Source organism: Symphalangus syndactylus, chromosome X (assembly GCF_028878055.3).
Source record: "Symphalangus syndactylus isolate Jambi chromosome X, NHGRI_mSymSyn1-v2.1_pri, whole genome shotgun sequence".
NCBI lineage: Eukaryota > Metazoa > Chordata > Mammalia > Primates > Hylobatidae > Symphalangus > Symphalangus syndactylus.
The window spans coordinates 60,368,227-60,390,159 of record NC_072447.2 but is presented as its reverse complement, the minus strand read 5'-3'; the positions used below and the strand labels follow the sequence as shown (position 1 = coordinate 60,390,159).

At 42.5% G+C, this 21,933-nt stretch overlaps 3 protein-coding genes across 16 annotated transcripts in view; 1 reads left to right on the top strand and 2 right to left on the bottom strand.

The window, feature by feature from the left end:
- LOC129475042 (zinc finger protein 674-like) overlaps nucleotides 1-21,933 on the bottom strand; it is a 981,285-nt gene that overhangs the window by 793,209 nt on the left and 166,143 nt on the right.
- Nucleotides 1-21,933, bottom strand: part of CHST7 (carbohydrate sulfotransferase 7) — a 219,747-nt gene that overhangs the window by 129,580 nt on the left and 68,234 nt on the right. Inside the window, exon 2 of one of the 2 annotated variants that reach the window (XM_055266904.2) lies at nucleotides 11,541-13,236. The exons of the other annotated variant lie outside the window; for it this stretch is intronic. The gene's annotated coding sequence lies outside the window, so the exon portion shown is untranslated. Of the gene's footprint in view, nucleotides 1-11,540; nucleotides 13,237-21,933 lie in introns of those variants that run through there. 2 annotated transcript variants of the gene reach the window in all.
- SLC9A7 (solute carrier family 9 member A7) overlaps nucleotides 1-21,933 on the top strand; it is a 155,556-nt gene that overhangs the window by 116,297 nt on the left and 17,326 nt on the right. For 6 of the 13 annotated variants that reach the window (XM_055266889.2, XM_055266887.2, XM_055266888.2 and 3 more), the window contains exons 13-15: nucleotides 2,650-2,709; nucleotides 6,551-6,614; nucleotides 17,385-17,467. In XM_055266889.2, coding sequence (XP_055122864.1) covers nucleotides 2,650-2,709; nucleotides 6,551-6,614; nucleotides 17,385-17,467 — 207 coding nt within the window. The remainder of the gene's footprint in view (nucleotides 1-2,649; nucleotides 2,710-6,550; nucleotides 6,615-17,384; nucleotides 17,468-21,933) is intronic. The other 7 variants (XM_063634408.1, XM_063634405.1, XM_063634407.1 and 4 more) reach the window with 2 other exon arrangements.

The window sequence follows — 21,933 nt, the reverse complement described above, 5'->3', positions numbered from 1 at the left end:
CCAGATTACATAAGTGTAGAAACTGACATTTACAGAGATTACATCAAAAGAAATTCCCTCTGAAATAAGGTAATAAAACAGATTAATTTTTCTGGCTTGTGGCTTGTGGTGTGATGGCCATGAATCATTTCTGTAACCCAGGTTCTTATTCTAAATTGATTCAGAAACCCCCTGAAATTCAGTTTGGCATTTTGACCCCTGTGACCTCGATATGATCAGCACCTACTCATTCCTTACTTCTCCAGGCTACTGATAGAGGCCATAATGAGCTGTTAAGTAGCTGCTCAGAAGTCAGAAGCCCAGGGTGGTTCTTGGAGTTCACCATAAATAGGAGTTAGCTGTGTTTCTTACTATGGCTAATTTCAAGTCTGTGTATAAAATAAAAATGAATATAACTATAAATCCAAAGCCAAGTCACTGCTTTCCAGAAATCCAATTTATCTTTTTACATTGGTGTTTTGTGATTGATATTTTAAAACATAATGGCAAAATGTGCAAATTGCTTTCTGTTGAAACATAATATTTTTCTTAGTCTCTTGAGTAAGAGTTGTTATTGACAAAGGACGTATTTTGGCAACTTAAAAAATGATGGTGGGATTATTTTGCCTGATGAGCCTTGTGTGTGTCCTGACCACATTGTGACAGCATGGTGGCCGTCTTCTGGGAGCCGTCAGCTTCAAGTAACACACACGAAATGGTGGAGATAGTGGGTTGGGGGGAGGCGGTGGAACGACGTACACCCAGGTGGCCAAATGAACTGTAACCTTCACATTCCAGAGTGTGGTAATATAATTATTCAAGGACAAGTAAGAAAGCTCTACTTGGCATAATCCTGTTAGACTGAGAATTTATAATAAAGCTCTTTGCAAGATAACATAAGGAATAAAGGCAGGGAGAAGCCCTGAGCTCTTTATGTAATAGCATTTGCAACTGGATATTTTAAAAGACCTTAAAGATGCCTCCTTGTAATCAAAGGCAGTATCCTATAAGAGGAAGAGCTGAGGCTCTGGAGACTAGCAGCCTGAGTTGGAATCTTGGCTCTACCATTTCTACCTTTGTGACCTTGGGCAACTTATTTCACCTGTATTCCTCAGTTTCCTCACTGATTAAATGGGGACAGTCATAGTGTGAGGATAAAATGTGGTAATAAATAATGCAATGAAGAATTCTCTCATCAATGTACCATCTGACACATAAGCACTTAGTATATTTTAGCTGTTATTAATAGTATTAATCATAGCATTACAGCTGCTACTATTATTAATACTGTTTCTCAAGAGACAATGAATCTTACATTAAGGAATCTGGCTTGTTTTTCTGGTGTTTGCTATAATTTTTCAATGTTGTAGTAATAGAGTCTGATTTAAGTCACATTCTGAACATGTAACTAATTAAAAGTACCACCTTAAGAAGCATCGTGTCCTCACTTGCATATGTCAGGGGATATTAATAACATGAGAATTTGGGCATTGTCTAGTGAAATAGTTGTCAATCTTTTTTTCATTATTGCCATCGCTGAGGAGCCTTTAAAAACTTTTTCCTCAATTACCTCCCCCGGTGAAATTTTAATATCACAGATCTGCTATGCATCTCTGTCTGTGCTGTGGCACTTTGGAGGGCTACAAACCATCGTAATATCTGAGTTTTTTTTTTTTTAACCTATAAGAACCAATTTTTATACCCATGAGGGTGATACTGCCTCCTTTGAGAATACATGGTTCAGTGCAGTGATTCTCAACTGAGGGCAATTTTGCCCCCCCAGGGGACATTTCTTTGGCAGTTTCTGGAGATGTTTTTAGTTGGCCACAACCAGAGGAAGGGGTCAAAACCTCAGCTTCTTGGTGGGTAGGGTTGCTACTAGTATCTTGTGGGTGAAAGCTGGAGACTCTGTTAAACATCTTACAGTGAGTGCACCATACGGGTCACCACAACAGAGAGTTATCTGACCCAAAATGTCAATGCTGCCGAGTTTACAAAACCCTGCTCCAACATGATGGTAAGATTCAAATGCACTCTAAGTAACCCAGAAATTATTAAGGAAGGTGAAGGTGGACCATGTCAATTCAAAAGGCTACAAGCTAAAGAGAATAGCAGAAGTTGGGTTCCCGACTTTCAGGTTGATCCTATATACAACATGGTGTGCTTGTCTGGAAAAAAAGGCCATCTTTGTCTTCTTAAGTATTGTTGCTGTTTTTCAATAATATCATGCTTTTTGTTCTTTCTGTCAAATATGTGTAAAAATATGTGTAAACACTTTAAATATGTGTAACATTTAAGCAGTAATTTCTTTTTTCTATTTTTGGTATCTTGCTTTATAAACAAATGAATTTCTGAAAAAATTATGTGAAGTTGTTTTCTATGAGGTGTATTTCATCCTCTGATTTTATTACATTATATTTTGAGAGGCTCATCCTCATTCCTGATCAATCCTCATTTGACCTGGCTCCTGACATTGTTGCTTTAAATTTAAATTTAGTGGCCTCTCAGCCTCTCTGGGTTTTAGAGGATGGGGACAGTTTAAGAGAAGATATGGATTCATATTGAAAGTGAGAAATATTCTCTCATGGACATGGTCCAGATCATTTGCCCAGAGCTCCTGGCTCTCCTGTTGTCCCTGTCACACTCACGTTCCCTTCTTCTGCTGCCCAGAGTTGGCGTCGAGGAGCCCTCCGAAGAGGACCAGAACGAACACCACTGGCAGTACTTCAGGTGACACAAGGGCATCCTCAGAAAAAATTAACTGGGCCTGGCTTTTCTCCTCTTTCTAACCTCAGATATTTCTCTTTACACTGTTTTTCTCTTCCTTCCTGCGTGTGCCAACCCCCACCCCTTTTAGTAAAGGTGCAAAAGGTTGAGTCAATTCTAATCATTTTTTCCACCCCTCCTCTGGGTTGATTGATGTGTCAGTGTTCTTGGGATTCTGTCTGCTTTCCCCACATTTAGGCAATGTATTGCCAACATAAAGCCTGAGTTGTCAAGTGTCTCTTTTTTGTACAACTGAGCTTAGTGTTAAGAGCAGCTCATTTTCAGAGCCACACTTTTCCCACAAAATCCTGCTTATGATCTAGTAAATAAGGCTCTTAATTCATAAAAAGAACTAGAATTTTCATATTTCAACCATGACTGGGGTAAGGCTTACACCATCTTAGTTAAATACTACTGCTGTTATAGTTTTTCAAAATACATATTTGTGTATTTGTGCCTTGTCATGGTGAACCAGAAGATATGAAGAATGTTTAACCAAAAGGATAAAGATTCCTCTAATGCAGTTTGTTTCTTAGTATCCTTCCAAGTTTATGATATAACTATGCTTAAGGGTGGTGATGTCTGGGCAAGCAAAGTACAGACTTTAATGTTTCTTCTTTCCTTTCTGTTTCTCTAATTGGCATGTTTTCTTCCTGATCTGATTCTCGGTGCTGATAGATAAATCAAATGCAAAATAGGCTTCAACTCTGTTCTTGGCACTGTGAGAATATTTCACTTCCTTGAGGGCAGTGGTGAAAGCAGTGGGACATGGGTCTTGGGATATCACTAGGCCCCGTATGTGTACTGTAATGACTCACATGAAATTAAGTATTTAAGCTCACTGAAATCACACTTTTTTCTACACACACACACGTTCATTTTTGGAGACTGACTTTGATACCAGCTAAATTGCAGAGGAAATCCTTTCCTTTGAAGCATGCCTTCAAGAAGGAAAGTCCTTCAGGCAAAGTGTAAGTTATTAGACTTGGGACATGAGCAAATTCAGATTATGATATGGTGTTCAAGATATTATATGAAGAGGTGTCTCATATTCCTCAAATTATTCAAAACCTTGACCATTCGGGTTTTTTTTTTTTAGAAAAAATTATTAATTAACATAGAATACTTCTAAACTTTCCAAGATTTTATGGCATTTTATCTGTTAATCAGAATGGACAAATTATACCAGCAGAGAAATTATCAATATTTGGTATTTATTCATTCCAGAATGAGCACATCAGTTTGCTTGCTTTATTTATTCATTTAGTGTGGGATGTCCACATTTATCTAATTCCTAATGAAAATAAAGATAATTCTGCCCATTCTGGAAGAAAAGGCCGTCATTTGTGTTCTTATGAGCTTAGCCCTGATGTATCAGGGGAATGCTAAAATAAGATATAATAAAACGGCATAAAAAAGTTCCAGTGTCCTGGATCAAAAGCATTATACCAGGCCAGGAGACAGATACATAAAGTGGACAGTGACCTGAGACTAGGAATTTCAGAAAGTTGGAGGACCCTAAAGTCTTCTGAGGCTTTAAACCTGCAGTTAAAACCCTGTGCCTGGGCCGGGCATGGTGGCTCACGCCTGTAATCCCAGCACTTTGGGAGGCTGAGGTGGGCAGATCACCTGAAGTCAGGAGTTCGAGACCAGCCTGGCCAACATGGTAAAACACCATCTCTACTAAAAATACAAAAATTAGCCACGCATGGTGGCACATGCCTGTAGTCTCAGCTGCTTGGGGGGCTGAGGAAGGAGAATCACTTGAACCTGGGAGACGGAGGTTTCAGTGAGCTAAGATCGCACCACTGCACTCCAGCCTGGGTGACAGAGTGAGACTCCGTCTCAAAAAAAAAAACACACACCCACACACTCACACACACACACACACACACACACACAAAATCCTGTGCCTGTTCTTTCTTGCTGCCCAGTTCCACACCAAAACACCCTGGCCCATTGCTTTACCTCCTCTTCCCAGAGATCAGTTTGGTTCTGGGCTCTGCCCCAAGGGTGGGGCTCTTTGTAGGAAGCCACAAGGTCCCGTGTCATCCTTGCGTATTGGTCCAAGAGGCCCTCAACCCTGCCAGAAAAGTAATTACTAAATCGCCCTAAAGTAAACAGCCTTGAATAGGGGAAAAAAAGTGCAGAACATTATTTATGTCTCACGGCCCCAATCTGTTTTGTTTTTTTTTGTTTTTTGTTTTTTGTTTTTAGCAGTAGCAAGCTGAGAAGCAGTTCTTTGTTTCCTTTCTTAGAAATCTCCTGTTCTGCACTTATATCAGTAGCAAGGCCCTCCAAGAGACCCCAAGGGCCTTCCCACACTCCTCTGTCTGTGGCAGGGCCCAGGAGGTCCTTTTAGACTCTCTGCTGTCAGGAGTTTGGGCTGCATTTCATACTTGGTTGATATCAAGTGGCTGCCGTGAAGGTTGGAACTTCCATGGCAGATACAGGATTTTCCTGGCATCTTTTTTCTCTCCCCCATTGCCCAGTGTTATCCATGTCATCCATGGCACAGTTTCCTGCCTCAGAATGAGGAAGGTGCAAGGATAAAACAAAAAAATTACCAGATGCATAGAGTGCCAGTTAGTATGTTACTAAGCCAAGACAACTGCTCTGGTGCTTTTATACTATTTGTTATAAATGAGTCCTGCCATTTTGCTTTTTCTTTCTGTCTTTAGTTGTTGCTCTCAAATGTGTGAGTTCTCAAGGCTATCTTGATGCAAGAGGGTATAGGGGCACCAGGATTGAAAGCAGGTCAGGACTCTAGTTAATGATATTCTTAAAGAAAACATTATTCTGACGTATATTTAAACAGTAAGGCAGACGTTGTTCAGGACCATCACGATTGGTATAGAGACCACTGTGATGGGGTTTTGCAGTAGGGGAGAGAAACAGGGGTCAGTGGATGGACAAGTACTGAGAGGAAACATCAGGGGCAAGGGGGATTCTGGCTAAACTGACCCAACAGGATTCTTGCTGAAGACAGGCGAAGGGGATCAGACATCACCTGAGGGATTGTGGGGGGATGAAGAACCCAATCAGATGTTGGGTTCTGGCCAAACCAACTTAGCAAGCCTCTTGCTAAAATTGGGCTATGCTGAGATGGACATGGAAGCCCAAAAGTCAGTGCCTAGTTGGGAAGTGAATTCCTAGGAGCCTGACTAAAGTTTGTTCAAGGAGAGACTCTTTGTCAATATGCATGTGAAGTATTTAGGGGAAGTATTCTGATGTCTGCAACTTTATCTGAATGTATCCAAAGAAAAAGTAAGATGGGTGATAGAGAAATGGATAGATAGGTAATAAGGAATATACAGTAAAATGTTAATGGTAGAATCTAGTGATGGTGGGTATATAGGGATTCACTCTAAAGTCTTTCAACATCTCCCTGTATATTTGAAAAAGTTTATAACAAAATGTTAGAGAAATTAAAGCAGGCCAGGGCAGAAGTGAGGAAGCAGTACAAAGGAAGGGCCCAGTGCAGTGAGACCCCCATTTTGATAACTGGGACCACCTGGTGTAGAAAAGCAAGTGGACAGTTGCCAGCATGTGTTGTGTTCCGGCGTCCTTGCTTAGAGTGTAAACACATGGGATTCATTGCCCCTCCGACCCTCTGGGATCTGAAGTGATATGCGACCTCTTTCTTATGACTTCTGCATGACAGCTTTCCTCACCTTTTAGCTAACCACTCCTTATGCTTCGGGAAGATGATCAGCCTCCAGGCTACTTGCAGCCTGCATGGCTACCATGGACCAAGCTAATACTCTTTGTTTTTCTCTTTGTCTTTCTCCCTGGTGACTTTCAGAGTTGGTGTTGACCCCGATCAAGACCCACCACCCAACAATGACAGCTTTCAAGTCTTACAAGGGGTAAGTCACAAGAGATGCTTCTTCCCGGGGAAGACATTTGAGCATTCGTCACATGCCAGGCACTTTACCTAGATTCCCTCATTGTGATCCTGACAACAGCCTTATGAAGCATGTACTGCTCTCCCCATTTTACAGATTAAAAGTTGAAGTTTGGGAGTTTGAGTCATCTCAGAGTAAGTGATGGAGCCAGGATTTGTCCCCAGGGTATGTGTTCTTTTTTCTTTTTTTTTTTTTTTTTTGAGACGGAGTCTCGCTCTGTCACCCAGGCTGGAGTGCAGTGGCGCGATCTCAGCTCACTGCAAGCTCCGCCTCCCGGGTTCACGCCATTCTCCTGCCTCAGCCTCTCCGAGTAGCTGGGACTACAGGCGCCTGCTACCATGCCTGGCTAATTTTTTGTATTTTTAGTAGAGACGGGGTTTCACCGTGGTCTCGATCTCCTGACCTCGTGATCCGCCCGCCTCGGCCTCCCAAAGTGCTGGGATTACAAGCGTGAGCCACCGCGCCCGGCCTAGGGTATGTGTTCTTAATCAACATTATGAAGAGTGTGGGCTCGCCAGAAAGAGTCCCTGACTCCCCACTTTTCAATAGTGGATATTGGTTCTACAACTGGTTCCGAGTCTATCAGTGGTGCCCAGGAGAAAGAGAGCAATACGATTTGACTCTCCAGCCCAGGGATCTGAGGAAGAAAGGAGAGACATCAGGTACCTGAAGGCATTCCTGTTCCTCCAGGGCCTGGGATCCTCTAGGTGAGGAATTTGGAAAGGGCATAGTAGGGACGGCTTGCCTTTGCTCCATGGAGTCCAGGGCCTCAGGTGGGAAAACCAGGAGCCTGGGGCTGGAATTATGCAAAGGTTCATTTACTCATATGTCTGGCACCTGGGCTAGAAGGACCCAATCACAGGGACCTCTGACAGGAATGTCTGTGCAGGGCTTTTCCATGTGGCCTGAGCTGCCTGCCAGCATGGTGGCTGCTGGGTAGTTGGATTTCTTATATGATGGCTTAAGGTTCCAAAAGCATGTGTCCCAGCAAGCAGGATAGAGGCTATATCACCTTTTCTGACCTAATCTTGCAAGTTCTACAGCATCACTTCCGTGGCTTTCTATTGCTTAGAAATGCATTCCTAAGACCAGCCCGGATCCAACGGGAGGGGATAGAGACCATAACCTTTTTATGGGAAGAGTATCAACAAATTTACAGACAAGAATTGAGGTTGCCATATCAGCCCTGTTGTGCACCTGTCGGGATGATTTCGTCTCTAGGTCTGGCTCTTTACCCAGGTCAGCATGACCTGGGCAAGCAAGGTGGGGAAAGGAGAGTTATGATAGGGGCAGAAATGTGTTACCAATATATTATTTGACCTTGGTAGTCAATAGCTATGTCGTTCAGCATTGAATGCCCAGTGCTAAGCACAGTGGCTGGCACATGGAGGAACCTGATAGGTGTTTGTTGGGTGGATGAGGGAATGAGAGAGATGCAACATGCAACAGGCAGCTTTACTGACCACCTGTGTATGTTGTCCATGAAACCCTGTTCTTTTTTTTCCAGTCAGCTTTGAATCTGACTCATCATTGCACTTAATCCTGCAGCAGTCTGCAGCAGACTTCAGATTCCATAGGATCTTCTAAATGATTCCATCTGCCAAATCAGATTTAATAAGGCTGGCAAAATGTGGTGCTGTGTGGGGTCAATGGAGTGCCACTGTAGCCTTTTGTGGTTTCTTTCTCTTTAAGGGTGGCCACAGCCTGATAAGGCATTTATAGCATTGATGTCCATTCTAGGTCCCTGCTCAAGGGACACAAAGCCATGACCTGGAAAGTTCTGGACATTTTGGGAAGAGTTTTCAATAAGCTTCATTGGAGATTTGGCGCCCACTTTAATGAGCTCCAGAAGACCTTTGAGATGATCTTAGAATTGGCCATTATGTCAATTGGGAACACGTGGTCTCAATGAGCAGTTCTCTTTGAAAATTTGCTATTTGACTCTAGCTTTGATTAAGGACTTCAGAAAATAGGAGTTCAGGGACTGAGCACCTCGAAGCTAATTTAGAGTGTAACAGTTTGGGAGATCTTGAAACTCATCCTGAGAAAACCCCAGGGGAAAACATGATGGACGTCCTTATTTCACCAAAGGGGAGATAATGGCTCTGGTAGGATGTGGCTGCCCTATTCTAAAGCATCCTCCACAGAACTGTGGCCAGTCTAGATTAACTTTGTAAGAAAAAAAGGCCAATAGCAGCTGGATCGTAAGATTTGGAGAGATTTCATCTTGCTCTGGACCATTCAAAACATCCCCACCCCCTTTGCTGTTTCCCATTGCTCCTACCTCTGCATTCAAGCATCTGTAACAGGAAAGAAGTGAAAGGATTTGGCTGGTCATGTAGTAGAACTTACTATGTATCACATAAGCCCTGCACACTGGGAACAGTGGGCTTGTAATTAGATTCAGTAACAAGCTTACTGTCACTTTTCTGTGTAAATGTTTGGGTGAGAAAGCAGCAGGTCCAAAGTGCTGAGGGTTCTTGTATTTAGTCCGTGCAGTAACAGCTAAAATAGCCCCCACCCCCAGGTGGAGTGAGTCTCAGGAACCTCCCTGGATGGGCCTGGATGGATGAACTCAGTGTTCCTGTCAGCTCCCAGAGGGCCCCTTGGGCTGAGAGCACCGCACATGTGTTGTGAACGGGCTGGCAGCCACTTGCGCTGCACTCCTAATGGCACCGTGTTTGCCACAGCCCTAGCCAGAAGCTGTGTCACAGCTTCCCCCTGACCTCCTTCCTTCCAGACCTCATACACAGTCATGCAGAGGGCCCCTCAAAGTCAGTTCCACTGACCTTTCGGAAGGTTTTCAAGATTGCTGTCATATGGGGAAAAACACACAAACTTCAAGCTTGGTTCTCCAGGACACCCTCTTAGAAATGACTCACGCCCTTGTGCAGAGAGGACCTTATTTCTCCAGTTCCTCCTGGTCTGACCTCCTCATTCTAGTGAGCCACTAACAGCAGGGCTCGGTGCACTCTGTGGCCATGAGAAACAGGAAAACAGAAATAAATGGGCTTCTCATTTTTGGGTGAAACCCTGGGTTCTTGCAGTTTCCCCTGAAATAGATCCAGGTCACATGCTCAGTGTTGTCATGAAACTGAAATCAGAGGTAGGGAAAGTCCAGATGTTTGTTCTCCACCAGAGAAAAAAAGGGCAGTTCTCTTTACCTCATTTTCTAAATAATCTTCCTAAAAACAACAAACAAAAAAGTGACATTTGATGGGAAGGCATGTCTTATAATGAGCACAATTCTCCTCACTGGTCTTGAAGCCCAAGGCTATAAACAGAGTCATGGCTAGGGAGCTACAGAATATTAGCTCATGTGGGAAAAGGAAGGGAGCTGTTGGCTAGAACTTTGCTTCATGTGGGGAAAGCATAAAAATATTGTGGGCAGACTTCAGCTTTGTGTCCCTGGCAAGTTTGACTCATTAGAACAAAATAAGACAAAAAAAAAAAAAAAAAAACTCAGTTGCTTTGTTTCTCTGGAGGTCTTGGTGACTTTGCAACCAAAACGAAAACAACCCTAGCTGGAGGCAAGCTGCCCAGCCCTGGGGGTGGCCTCCCACCCCATTAAAGCAGGGGACTTTTCATGCCAGACCAGACAGCTGAGATTTCTGTTGGCCGCACATGCAGACACATCATTCACTTCCTTCCCTGAGTTTACAGAAGAGCACTAATTGATGAGGCCACTTTGGAGCAGCTAAGAGTGTGAATCTGAATTTATCCCAGTTTTACCATATCAACAGGACAAGGTCACAAGCCGGATATTAATGGAGTGTGGAGGAAAGGAAACCACCAATGCCTGTGTATATGCACACGTGTGTGCGTGTCTGTCTGTGTGTGTGTAGTGAAAACTGTAGAAAATCAGCAGTTTATTGTTGCGTTCACATATGACTTTCTGAGCAAGTTAGAATCATTTGTTTCTGGGTCCCCCTTGTTTTTGTTTTTGTTTCTCCAGGCTGAAATCTGATACCCGTAAATCTGTCACCTAAATCTTTAACTTCAAACAGTTGCAGAGGTGCCTTTCCTCCAATTGCTACTCTGTGACCACCCCCCACCCGCCCATTTTTTTGTGCTTCCAAATGCCTCCCTTGGCCCCTGATTTCCCTTTCTGCTCTTCCTTTTCTATTTTCTAAAAACTCAGAGTCAAGATCAATTTATTCATTTATTTGACAAATAGTTATTGAGCACCTGTTCTATTTCAGGCATTCTTTCAGGTTCTGGGAACATATCTGCAACAAGGTAGATGGATCTGCATCCTGAAGGGCTTGGTGACAAGGTGATAAAGGGCGAGGGTGGAGAGTGGCAGAAGCAAGAGAGTGGAGACACTCAGGCCTCACCAGCCCCACTGAAGCAGAATCTACATTTTAACAGTGTCTCCAGGGAATGTGTGTACATTTTACCGTTAGAAAAGCCCTGATCTAGGCAATGCATAGCTCTGGAGAGTTTTAAGCAGGGAAGAAAACTATCTGTGTATCACGGTCAGAGACTTGACTCCGGTTTTATTTGTTCTCTTTTGAGACAGGGTTTCCCTCTGATGCCAAGGCTGGAGTGCAGTGGTGCAATCACAGCTCATTGCAGCCTTGACCTCTTGGGCCCGAGGGATCCTCCTCCCTCAGCCTCCTGAGTAGCTAGGACCACAGGCGTGTGCCACTTCACCAAGCTAATTTATAAAATGTTTTTCTAGAGACAGGGTCTTGCTTTGTTGTGCAGGCTGGTCTCAAACTCCTGGGCTCAAGTGATCTTAACCCTCCCAAAGTGCAGGGATTACAGGCATGAGCCTACTGCCTGGCTGATTCCCTGTTTCTAAACCCTATTATTACCCTCTGCTGAGAAATCTCGGATCCATTATCCCAATGATATGACAAAGGCCCTGTATTAGTCCATTCCCACACTTCTATAAAGAACTACCTGAGGCTGGGTAATTTATGAAGAAAAGGTTTAATTGACTCATAGTTCTGCAAGCTGTACAGGAAGCATAGCTGGGAGGCCTCAGGAAACGTACAATCATAGCGAAGGCAAAGGGGAAGCAAACACATCTTACCATAGCGGAGCAGGAGAGAGAGAGAGCAAGAGGGAAGTGCCACACACTTTTAACTAGATCTCGTGAGAACTCACTCACTATCACAAGAACAGCAAGGGGGCACTCTGCCCCCATGATCCAGCCACCTCTTACCAGGCCCCACCTCCAACACTTAGGATCACAACTTGAGATGAGACTTGTGGGGGTACACAGAGCCCAAACATACCAGGTCCAGGCCGGGCGTGGTGGCTCATGCCTGTAATCCCAGCATTTCGGGAGGCCAAGGCAGGTGGATCACCTGAGGTCAGGAGTTCAAGACCAGCCTGGCCAACATGGCGAAACCCCATCTCTACTAAAAATACAAAAATTAGCTGGGCATGGTGGCAGGCACCTGTAATCCCAGCTACTTGGGAGGCTGAGGCAGGAGAATCGCTTGAACCCGGGAGGTGGAGGTTGCAGTGAGCCGAGATCACGCCACTGCACTATAGCCTGGGTGACACAGCGAGACTCCATGTCCGAAAAAGAAAAAAAGCATATCAGGCCCAAATCAAGTGACATCATTTATTTACTCTTCTGCTCCGTAGTAGTTGTCTGTGAGTGCTGTAACAAATTACCACAAATTTAGTGGCTTAAAACAATACAGTTTTGTTTTTGTTTTTTTTTAAGGGACAGGGTTTCGCCATGTTGGCCAGGCTGGTCTTGAACTCCTTGGCTCAAGTGATCTGCCTGTCTTGGCCTCCCAAAGTGCTGGGATTATAGGCATGAGCCACCATGCCTAGCCAAAACAATACAGTTTTGTCATCCTTACAGTTCAGTAGATCAGATACCTGGTGGGCTCAGCTGGTTTCTCTGCTTCAAGTTTTTCAAGGTGTTGGCAAGGCTAAGCTCTGGGGAGAAGCCACTTCCAGGCTCATTCAGGTTGTTGGTAGAATTCAGTTCCATGTGGTTGTAGGACTGAGGTCCTTTCCTGTGTTCTTGCTGCAAAGCCAGCAACAGTGGGGCGAGTCAAGCTCTGAATCTCTCCCGCCCTTTATTCTACTGCATTCCTTCCTCTGACTCTTTTGCCCTCCTCCTTGTCCTTTTTTTTTTTTTTTTTTTTTTTTTTTTTTTTGAGAGAGACACAGTCTTGCTCTATTGCCCAGGCTGGAGTGCAGTGATGTGATCTCAGCTCACTGCAACCTCTGCCTTCCAGGTTCAAGCAATTCTTGTGCCTCAGTCTCCTGAGTTGCTGGGATTACAGGTGCGTGCCACCACACCCAGCTAATTTTTGTATTTTCAGTAGAGACGGGTTTCGCCATGATGGCCAGGCTGGTCTCGAACTCCTGACCTCAAGTGATCTGCCCACCTCGGCCTCCCAAAGTTCTGGGATTACAGGCGTGAGCCACCATGCCTGGCCCTCCTTGTCCACTTTTAAGGGCCCACGTGATTGTACTGGGCCTACCTGGATAACCTTAAGTCCATCCACAAAGCCCCTTTTGCCAGGTAGTGTAACAGGCTCCAGGGATTAGGCTGTAGAAAGCTTTGGTGGGGTGGCCATTATTCTGCCTACCACATGCTCCATCCCTGAAAAAAAAAAAGTAAGCTGTTCTTATTGGTGGAATGAAATGTAACTCTACACAGATATCATTATGCATTCATTCTAGAAAAATTATTTCAAAAATAGGACTGTTTGCTATTCCCCAGTTCTTTAATCAGCTTTCTTTTTCTTCATTACATTTGTCAGTCAATATGTATTTGTCTGTCTCCCCTCCCCCTATCCCCCCAACCTCCGCCACCTTCACCTTCTGGAAAGAGTGCTCCTTGAGGGCCAGGTGCTAAGTTATGTTCCTCTTTGTGTTTCCAGCACCCAGCATGGTGCCTGGCACATAGTAGGTGCTTAATGAATGCAGAAGAAATAGACACTCATTGTTACATGCTCAAAAAATGGTAATAAGCAGGGTTGGTGGTATTTTCTTGAAGGGACTTCTCTATTAATAATGGCAGTAAAAAGATGAAAATTCCTTGTGTAAAAAGCCACACAAGATAGCCAAATGATGTTAATGGCTAGGCGTTTTTTTTCCCCCAAACAAATATGTGCTTGAAATTACATATCCAGTCTTTGGAAATGAACTTAATTAGTAATATGAGCTCTAACTACATGCCAGATTCTGGGTTAAATATTTCACAAATATTTAATCAGCACAAAAAGTCACATGGCAAACAATAATGAGTCAGTATTTGTTGAGTGCTTGCCACATATCAGACACCATCCTAAGTTCTTTAAACAAAAAATCTTTTACAGTTCTAAAATAAAAACCTTTTTTTCTTTACGTTCACAACACTTTTAATGCCAAATATGTAGGGTCTTTTTCTATACCAGCCAGTTCTCCAATTCCCAGTGAGTACCAACTGGACCTCCTACAGTTTAACTCACTACGTACCTGGAGTTAGCATCCGATCCCACAGGTTAAGGACTCAGTCCCACAAGACTGTCCTCACTTCAGACACCAGTTGCAAGTCCCAGGTCGTGACCTGTACTTCGGACTGACTGGCTATGGGGGGGTTCCCAACCCCTCCTCAGGTTCGATAATTTGCTAGGATGACTCACAGAACACAACTTTTACCATTACCAGTTTGTTATAAAGGATACAACTCAGAAATAGCCTAATGGGAGAGATGCATAGGGCAAAGGATGGGGATGGGAGTATGTGGCGCCAACTTGGAAGCCCTCCAAATTGTGTCATTTAGGGTTTTATGGAGGTTTCATTACATAGGCATGGTTGATTAAATTAGTAGCCACTGGTAATTAACTCAATCCCCGATCCTCCCCTCCCAGGAGGTTGGGATGGGGCTAAAAGTTCCAATCCTCTAATTACATGATTGGTTTCTCTGGCAATCAGTGTCCATTCAAGAGTCACCTTATTAGCATAAATTCAGGTGTGCTTGAAAGGAGCTTATTATTAATAAAAAAGATGTTCCTCCCACCCCATCTACTCAGGAAGTTCCAAGGGTTTTAGGAGTTTTGTGTCAGACAAAAACCAGATATATATTTCTTGTTCTATCACAACATTACAGCCTCCTAATGCCCCTAGAGGTAGGTAATTATTAATATTTCCAGTTTACAGATGAGGATACTGAAGCACAGAAAGGTTAGGTAACTTGCCCAGTGTCACACAGCAAGGCAATGGCAGCGGCACAGTCAGGACCCAGATAGTCTCTTGAGAGAGCCTGTGATATCCACACCTACACTTCTTGGAGTGCTGTGTCGCTTTTGAAACATTTCTTAGAGAAGCCACGCTTCTGCACAGGCTTGAAAGGTGAATAGAGGTTGGCCGGGTAGGTGTTCTGGGTGGGAGAATATGAGAGGAAAACAGAATGCTCCAGGCTCTAGAAGTTGCCTGAGCTAAAGACATGGAAGTGTGAACCCAGGTTTTGAGGAGGGGCGAGTTGAGGGAGCAAGTCTGTGCTTTTTCTGTGGACGGCACAGGAATGGAAAATCCAAGAGTCGCCAAGTACAGCCAGGAAGGAGGCTCCGCCTGTTCCCACAGTGACCCTTGCTCAGTCCGGTGCTGTTCGGAGCCCACAGGAAGGGCTCTCAATGGCTTCTCTGTGATAGCAGCCCCAATCATGTCATGAAGCAGTTGTTGCTTGTCTTCCGGGTCAACTTTAAAAAATCAGTTCTGTCCCACAAAACTGCCCTGATTTCCCCAAAGCCACCATATGTGGATTTATCTAAGTTCTTCCTGCACCTAATCATGCTTCTGGCACCATCTCTTGGAATAAGAAGTTGTTTAACACCCTTTTCACGAAGTTACACCTTTGACTTGTGCTGAATTTACCCCTTGTAGCCTCTAAGTGTTGTTTCTTAGTTTCTTACATTTCAGGATTTGCTGTGGAGTCTGAGGTCACTTTATCTTATTCATGGATTGCAGGCATATCTTTCCGTAGCCTGAGAAGACCTTTTGTTAGTTTGCTGTCAAACCATTCCCTTGCTTTACTCATTTTAATTGTCTCTTTTGGGGCTTATATAAGTCTCTGGTAGCTTTCTTTTTTTAAATTTAACTTTTAAGTTCAGGGGTTCTTGTAGCTTTCTTGAGATTAGATGGCAACAAATTAAGTAGTCCAGTGATAATAAATGCTTTGTGGTTTTGCAGAGGTTAAGATGACAGAGTAGGGTTCGTTGTTTTCATCATTAATTTAAGGGAAGAAGCGGAAGAAACTGACTTTGAGGTACTTGTTTTGTGCCTGATGGTTTAATAGTATCCTTCCTGATGATGTTTATCGTTGTGCTGGCTTTTTCCTTAGTAAAATTCTACAGGCACTTAGAACTGAGAACTTAGAACCTATTACTTTATAAAGAACCATTTAATTTTTTCCGTTATATATTTGCCTATCAGAAAAGTCATCTGCTTCTTTTCTACTCAGTCACGTGGCATTTTGGAATCTTCCCAGAGTTGTCATTGGGTTAGCAATCAGTCACCCTGCAAATGGAGGCATTTCTGTGCTCTCTCTCTCTTGCACATTATTTATAAAAATGTAAAATCAAATTGGTCTCTGGGGTCTCTCCTTGTTTATATTTCCTCATCCACAGAAGGGCCCATTTAACTGAGCCATTTCCATATCCATCACTAAACATTCCTGAAATACCGAGCGGATTCAATTTTTAAAAATAATCTTTGCTGTTGGAAACTTTAGGAGTGTATTAATAAATAGTGCTTGCTAATTTCTCTCCTTCTTGTCTATGTGCTTCTCAAAGATCTTTGACTAATTATTGGTGTTGCCATTGCAGGTAGAATTTACACTCACCATGATTTAAAACTACTTGTAATTTTGGTTCAAGTTGTATTTGGTGATTGTCAGTTGTCCCTCACTTGCAGAGTTACCTCTCCCTGTAATATTAAAGAGAATGATGATAATAGCTTCACAAGCAGTCTGTGCTTGCATAGCCCTAGTAGTACCCTCAAATTGCTGCAGTCAGTCTGAGTTTTATATTAACTGTGCTGCTTCTGATACTTGCACAGAACAGATTTCCTAAACCTCAAATGAATGTTTGATTTTGCAGGTTATTTTGAAAGTTACATGATGGGGATGTTTAAACTGGAAGGGCATGAGAGTAGCAAGGAACTTGCTACTTGATGGTAGATAAAATAACAGAATTGTTAGTTCGAGCTCGTTTCTCCTGCCCACTGATCCCACCTTCCTAAAGCTGGTGGGGAAACAAGTACCTTACCACCTGGAGCACAGTGTAGGTCCCTGGGTAAGGACCACAGAGAAGCCTTAACTAGTTTGTCAGGATACTCAACAATATGTGGTTTCCACAGGCCTACTTTGGGGATGGGGATTGGAAAGTTGCTTTTACAAAAAGCTTTTAAAAATATTCTCTATAAATCCATTTTGGCCTATTAGGATCTAGAGTATTTTAGGGTAATTAATCTGCTGAAAGACACTTCGAGGAAAATTGCAATAAGAATGCCAAAAGAAATGTTGTTCCATATTAAGTTTGAGCTATCCACAGACATAACCCAGCCTTTTTACTTTGGAGACTGATTTTTCTGCCTTTTGAGTTTAATTTCTGCTCAAATGCTACCTCCCAATATATCTTTGAAACTTTGCTGACATGGGATGTTTGACTATGAGCTCCAGAGCTATACAAGTTATTAAAAAAGTTTTTTTTCCCTTTCTTTGCGATCCCTTTTGTACAACTAAGCATGTGCCCTCTTGTTTGTTCCTAGGACGGCCCAGATTCTGCCAGAGGAAACCGGACAAAACAGGAGAGCGCATGGATATTCAGGCTGTGGTACAGCTTTGATCACAAGTATCCTTTTAAATAGCATCCCCTGTGTCGGTGAAACATTGGGGATGAAATCTTCTTGTTGAATTGTCGGCGAATGACCTGATAAGTAAGGAAAGATGCATGCTTGGGACAGGGATAGCCCATCCTCTCATGGAACATGTGCATTGAGCATTCAACCATAGGTAGTCCTGGTGAGTATCTCCCTGGCCGAGAGGAATGTTTGCATATCCTTAGAGTAACCAGCCCACAGCCTGGTAGACTCATGTGGCTCTTAAGAGCTTTGTGTCCAGGGAACTAGGTGCCTTTTTAGGTGATTAGATTAAAATTACACAATGAATCATACTGTGGTCAGAAAAGGAAGTAGAACTTCAGCTGTTAATCCATATGAGGAGGATAATTCCTATTGGATGAACTTGGCCAAGTCTGATCTTGTATGATCTGATACTGGCATAACTGGGCCACATGCAGGGCAAACCCTGTTCCAGTAGATTCACTTGGTCTCAAGTGAAAATTAAAAACCAAAATGTTAAACCCTCATGGTTTTTTGTTTTGTTTTGTTTGTTTGTTTGTTTTTTGTTTTTGAGATGAGGTCTCACTCTGTTGCCCAGGCTGGAGTGTGGTGGTGCACTCAGCTCACTGCAACCTTCCCCTCCTGGTCTCAAGCAATCTTCCCACCTCAGCCTCTCAAGTATCTTGGACCACAGGTGCATGCCACCACACCCAGCTAATTTTTTGTATTTTTGGTAGAGATAGGGTTTTGCCATGTTGCCCAGGCTGGTCTTGAACTCCTGGGCTCAAGCAATCTGCCTGCCTCAGTCTCCCAAGGTGCTGGGATTAAAGGCATGAGCCACTTCACCCAACCCCTCATGGTTTCTTAAGTTGACATAGTCATCAAATGGTCAGGTGGCATATTATGGTCTTTGGAGATGCTGAAAATGTTAAAAATTTATTGAAGTATAGCAGATATACAGAAAAGTACACAAATAATAAGTGCTCAGTAAATTATCAGAAAATAAACACACTCATTTAACACCAAACAAATCAAGAAACAAAATTCCAAGGCTGGGCATGGTAGCTCATGCCTTTAGTCCCAGTACTTTGGGAGGCCAAGGCAGGTGGATCACTTGAGCCCAGGAATTATAGACCAGCCTGGGCAACATGATGAAACCCTGTCTCTACAAAAAATACAAAAATTAGCCAGGTATGGTGGCACACACCTGTAGTCCAGCTACTTGGGCCCTGTCTCCAAAAAAAAAAAGAAAGAAAGAAACAAAATTGCCAACCCCTTCATGCCGTGACTCAATTACTACCCCTTCCCCCTCCCCAAATGTAATTGCTCTGTTGACTTCTAGCAACACTTAATAGTTTTACCTGTTTTTCAGCTTTCTATACATAGGATTATACAGTATATATATTTTAGTGTCTGGCTTATTTGGCTTGACATCATGTGTATAATACAGCCATGTTGTTATATGTAGTTCTAGTTCATTTGTTCTCCTTGTTCCATAGTATTTCTTATATAAATATATCACAATTTATTCTATTATTGATGTACATGTCTTTTGATGTACATATACATATTTTTTTTGGTAATCTATCCAGGAGTAACATTGCTGGGTCATAGGAAATGGGTAGGTTCAACCTTAGAAGATAGTGCCAATTTTCCAAAATAGTGGTACTACTTTACACAGTCACTTCTAGTGTATGAGAGTTCCAGTTACTCCACATCCTCACCAACATTTGGTGTTGTCAGTCTTTTTAATTTTAGCCATTCTATTGGGTTTGTAGTGGTATTTAATCATGGCTTTAATTTGCATTTCTCAGATGACTGATAGGGTTGAGCACCTTTGCATATATTTACTGGCCATTTGGTATGTTTCTTTGTGAAGTGCCTGTTCAAGTCTTTTGCCCATTTTTCTATTGAGTTGTCTGCCTTTTTCTTACTGATTTGTAAGAGTTCTTTGTGCATTCTGGATCTGAGTCTTTTGCTGATCATACATGGTAAAAATATCTGCTACCACTTTGTAACTTGCCTTTTCACCTTTTTTTTTTTTTTTTTTTTTTTTTTGAGACAGAGTCTCACTCTGTCGCCCAGGCTGGAGTGCAGTGGTGTGATCCCAACTCACTGCAACCTCTGCCTCCCGGGTTCAAGTGATTCTCATGCCTTAGCCTCCCGAGTAGCTGGGATTACAGGCATGCACCACTACACCTGGCTAATTTTTGTATTTTTAGTAGATATGAGGTTTTACCATGTTGCCCAGGCTGGTCTGGAACTCCTGGCCTCAAGTTATCCGCCTGCCTTGGCCTCCCAAAGTGCTGGGATTACAGGCGTGAGCCACCATACCCAGCCTCACTTTTTAAATAGAATATTTTGATGAACAAAAGGTCTTAATCCAATGTATTGATCTCCTAGTTAGTATTTTTTATGTCCTGTTTCAGAAATCTTTGCCTACCCCAAAGTCATGAAGCCAATTTCCTATGTTATCTTCTAGAAGCTTTATTGTTGGTCTTCTGTGCATCTTTTTTTTTTACTGAGTGACAAGCATGGGCAATTTTTTCTCTAGAAAAAAATCTAGAGATAATTTGAGATGCTCTGCCTAACATCATCATCCTTCAAAGATGATTTAAGCTTATATCTGGTCAGTGGCTAGGCTAGCGGTATTAGCAATTGCAGATCACTTTAATCTAATCAGGAATAAGGATGATTTGATGCCGGGCCCTAGTTCCTGTGAGAGTTAGTCTGTTTTCTCTTTACCCTTTATTCCAGGATTCCCCACCTAAAGCCTGATTTCCATCTTCTTCCTCGGTAGGCCCTGGACTTTCTTTTTTGTCAGGTTCACTCTATCTTTGTGACTCTCCCAAATGCTCTGCTCTGTTTCTTAGGTGCCTTTAGGGAAACTGTGGCTCACCAACCATAGGGCTCACCTCTTTGGTTTCCTCCTCTCAAATTCCACCCCTCTTCACTGCCTTGGTAGCTTTCTGAAGCCTTCAAGCAGATGGTTTTGTCTTATTTTATTTTGTCTAACTTTTCTAGTTGTTCTCAGTGGAAAGGTTGGTTCAAATTACCTTGTTTGCTACTAACTGAAATAGAACCCCCAGGGATTTTTCAAGCCATGTGGACTATTAGAATCCAGAATGCATATTGCCTGCTGGTCTCAGAAAGGATGTAAAGAAAATGGGAGAGCATCCACCAGGAGAGTGACACAGTGCTAAAGTGAGAAACTGATCCTCTGAAGAGGAACAGGGGTTATCTCTAAAGTTTCATCTGAATCTAAATTTTAGTGACTTTTTAGTTTGGGAAAAAAACTAAAAAGGAGGGAAAACTGTAATGTAAGACAAAGGTAAGTCTTGAGCCAATTTGTCCAGATGATTTTATTAAAGAATGTTAAAAACAGCTGCAACAGGTACTTCCTGTGTCAACAGATCAATTGGTAGCTGCTAATTTTTTCTTCAAGCCACAGATATCTAAAGAAAGTTAGAGACACTGCCTGGAGAGGGCTTGCTAGAGAAACAGATCTTGAGGGCATCAAAGATTTTTCTCTTGAGAGTAACTCCCCACCCAACTTTGGCCATGGTAGGAGTCTGTACCTGCCTGATGAACAGAAAAACTAAATAGAGACATGAGGGCCTAATTAAACAATTATATACTTTTTGATTTTTCTAATAAAATCCTTAGTTGAAAGGCCTTTTCAGTCATGATACTAGAGAAGATTATTAGAAAAAGGAGTAAATCAAACAAAAAATTCTTGGAAATTAAAAACAAGGTTTCTGAAATTAACCAAAATAATGTAATGGATCGCTAACAACTTGAATATGATGAAGACCAAATTGTTGATGTGGAAGATAGAGTTGAGGAAAAAAAAGTCCAATAATTATAGCAAAAAGAAACATGTAAGAGGAGAGTTTCAAGATATGGAGGTCAGAACCAGTTGGTCCAAATCATTTGACAGGATCTGAAAGGAGAGGACAGAGACTTTGGAGGAAAAGTACCAAAGAAATAATGGAAGAAAAATTCCCTTTAGCTAAGAAGGACAGTTGTCTCTGGAGTGCAAGGGCCCACCAAGTGTGAGCAGGTTGAATGGACACGTTTGGGGGCATTCCATAACTACAAGAGAAAAAGGGAATCTTTGAGGCTTCCAAAGATAAAAATAAGCAACCTCCAAAAAGCAAAAATCAGACTTCTCATTGACAAAATTGGTTGTTAGAATACAGTTGAGCAATGTTTTCAAAGTTCTAGAATGAAAAAAAGAAGTCTGAACCTAGAATTATACACCCAAACTGTCAATCAAAAATAAGAGAATGAAGGAGGGTAGCTTTCAGACATGTAAAAATTCAGAAAGTTTAGCACCATGCAGACCCCGTAAGAAGGAAGAAAAATAACATAAAGATCAAACAAAACAAAATCCAACAAAGGGGACAGTGATTGTTATAACTCAGAAGAAGTGAACAAAGTCAAAAAGAAAAGATCTTTTATTTGGCAAGATACT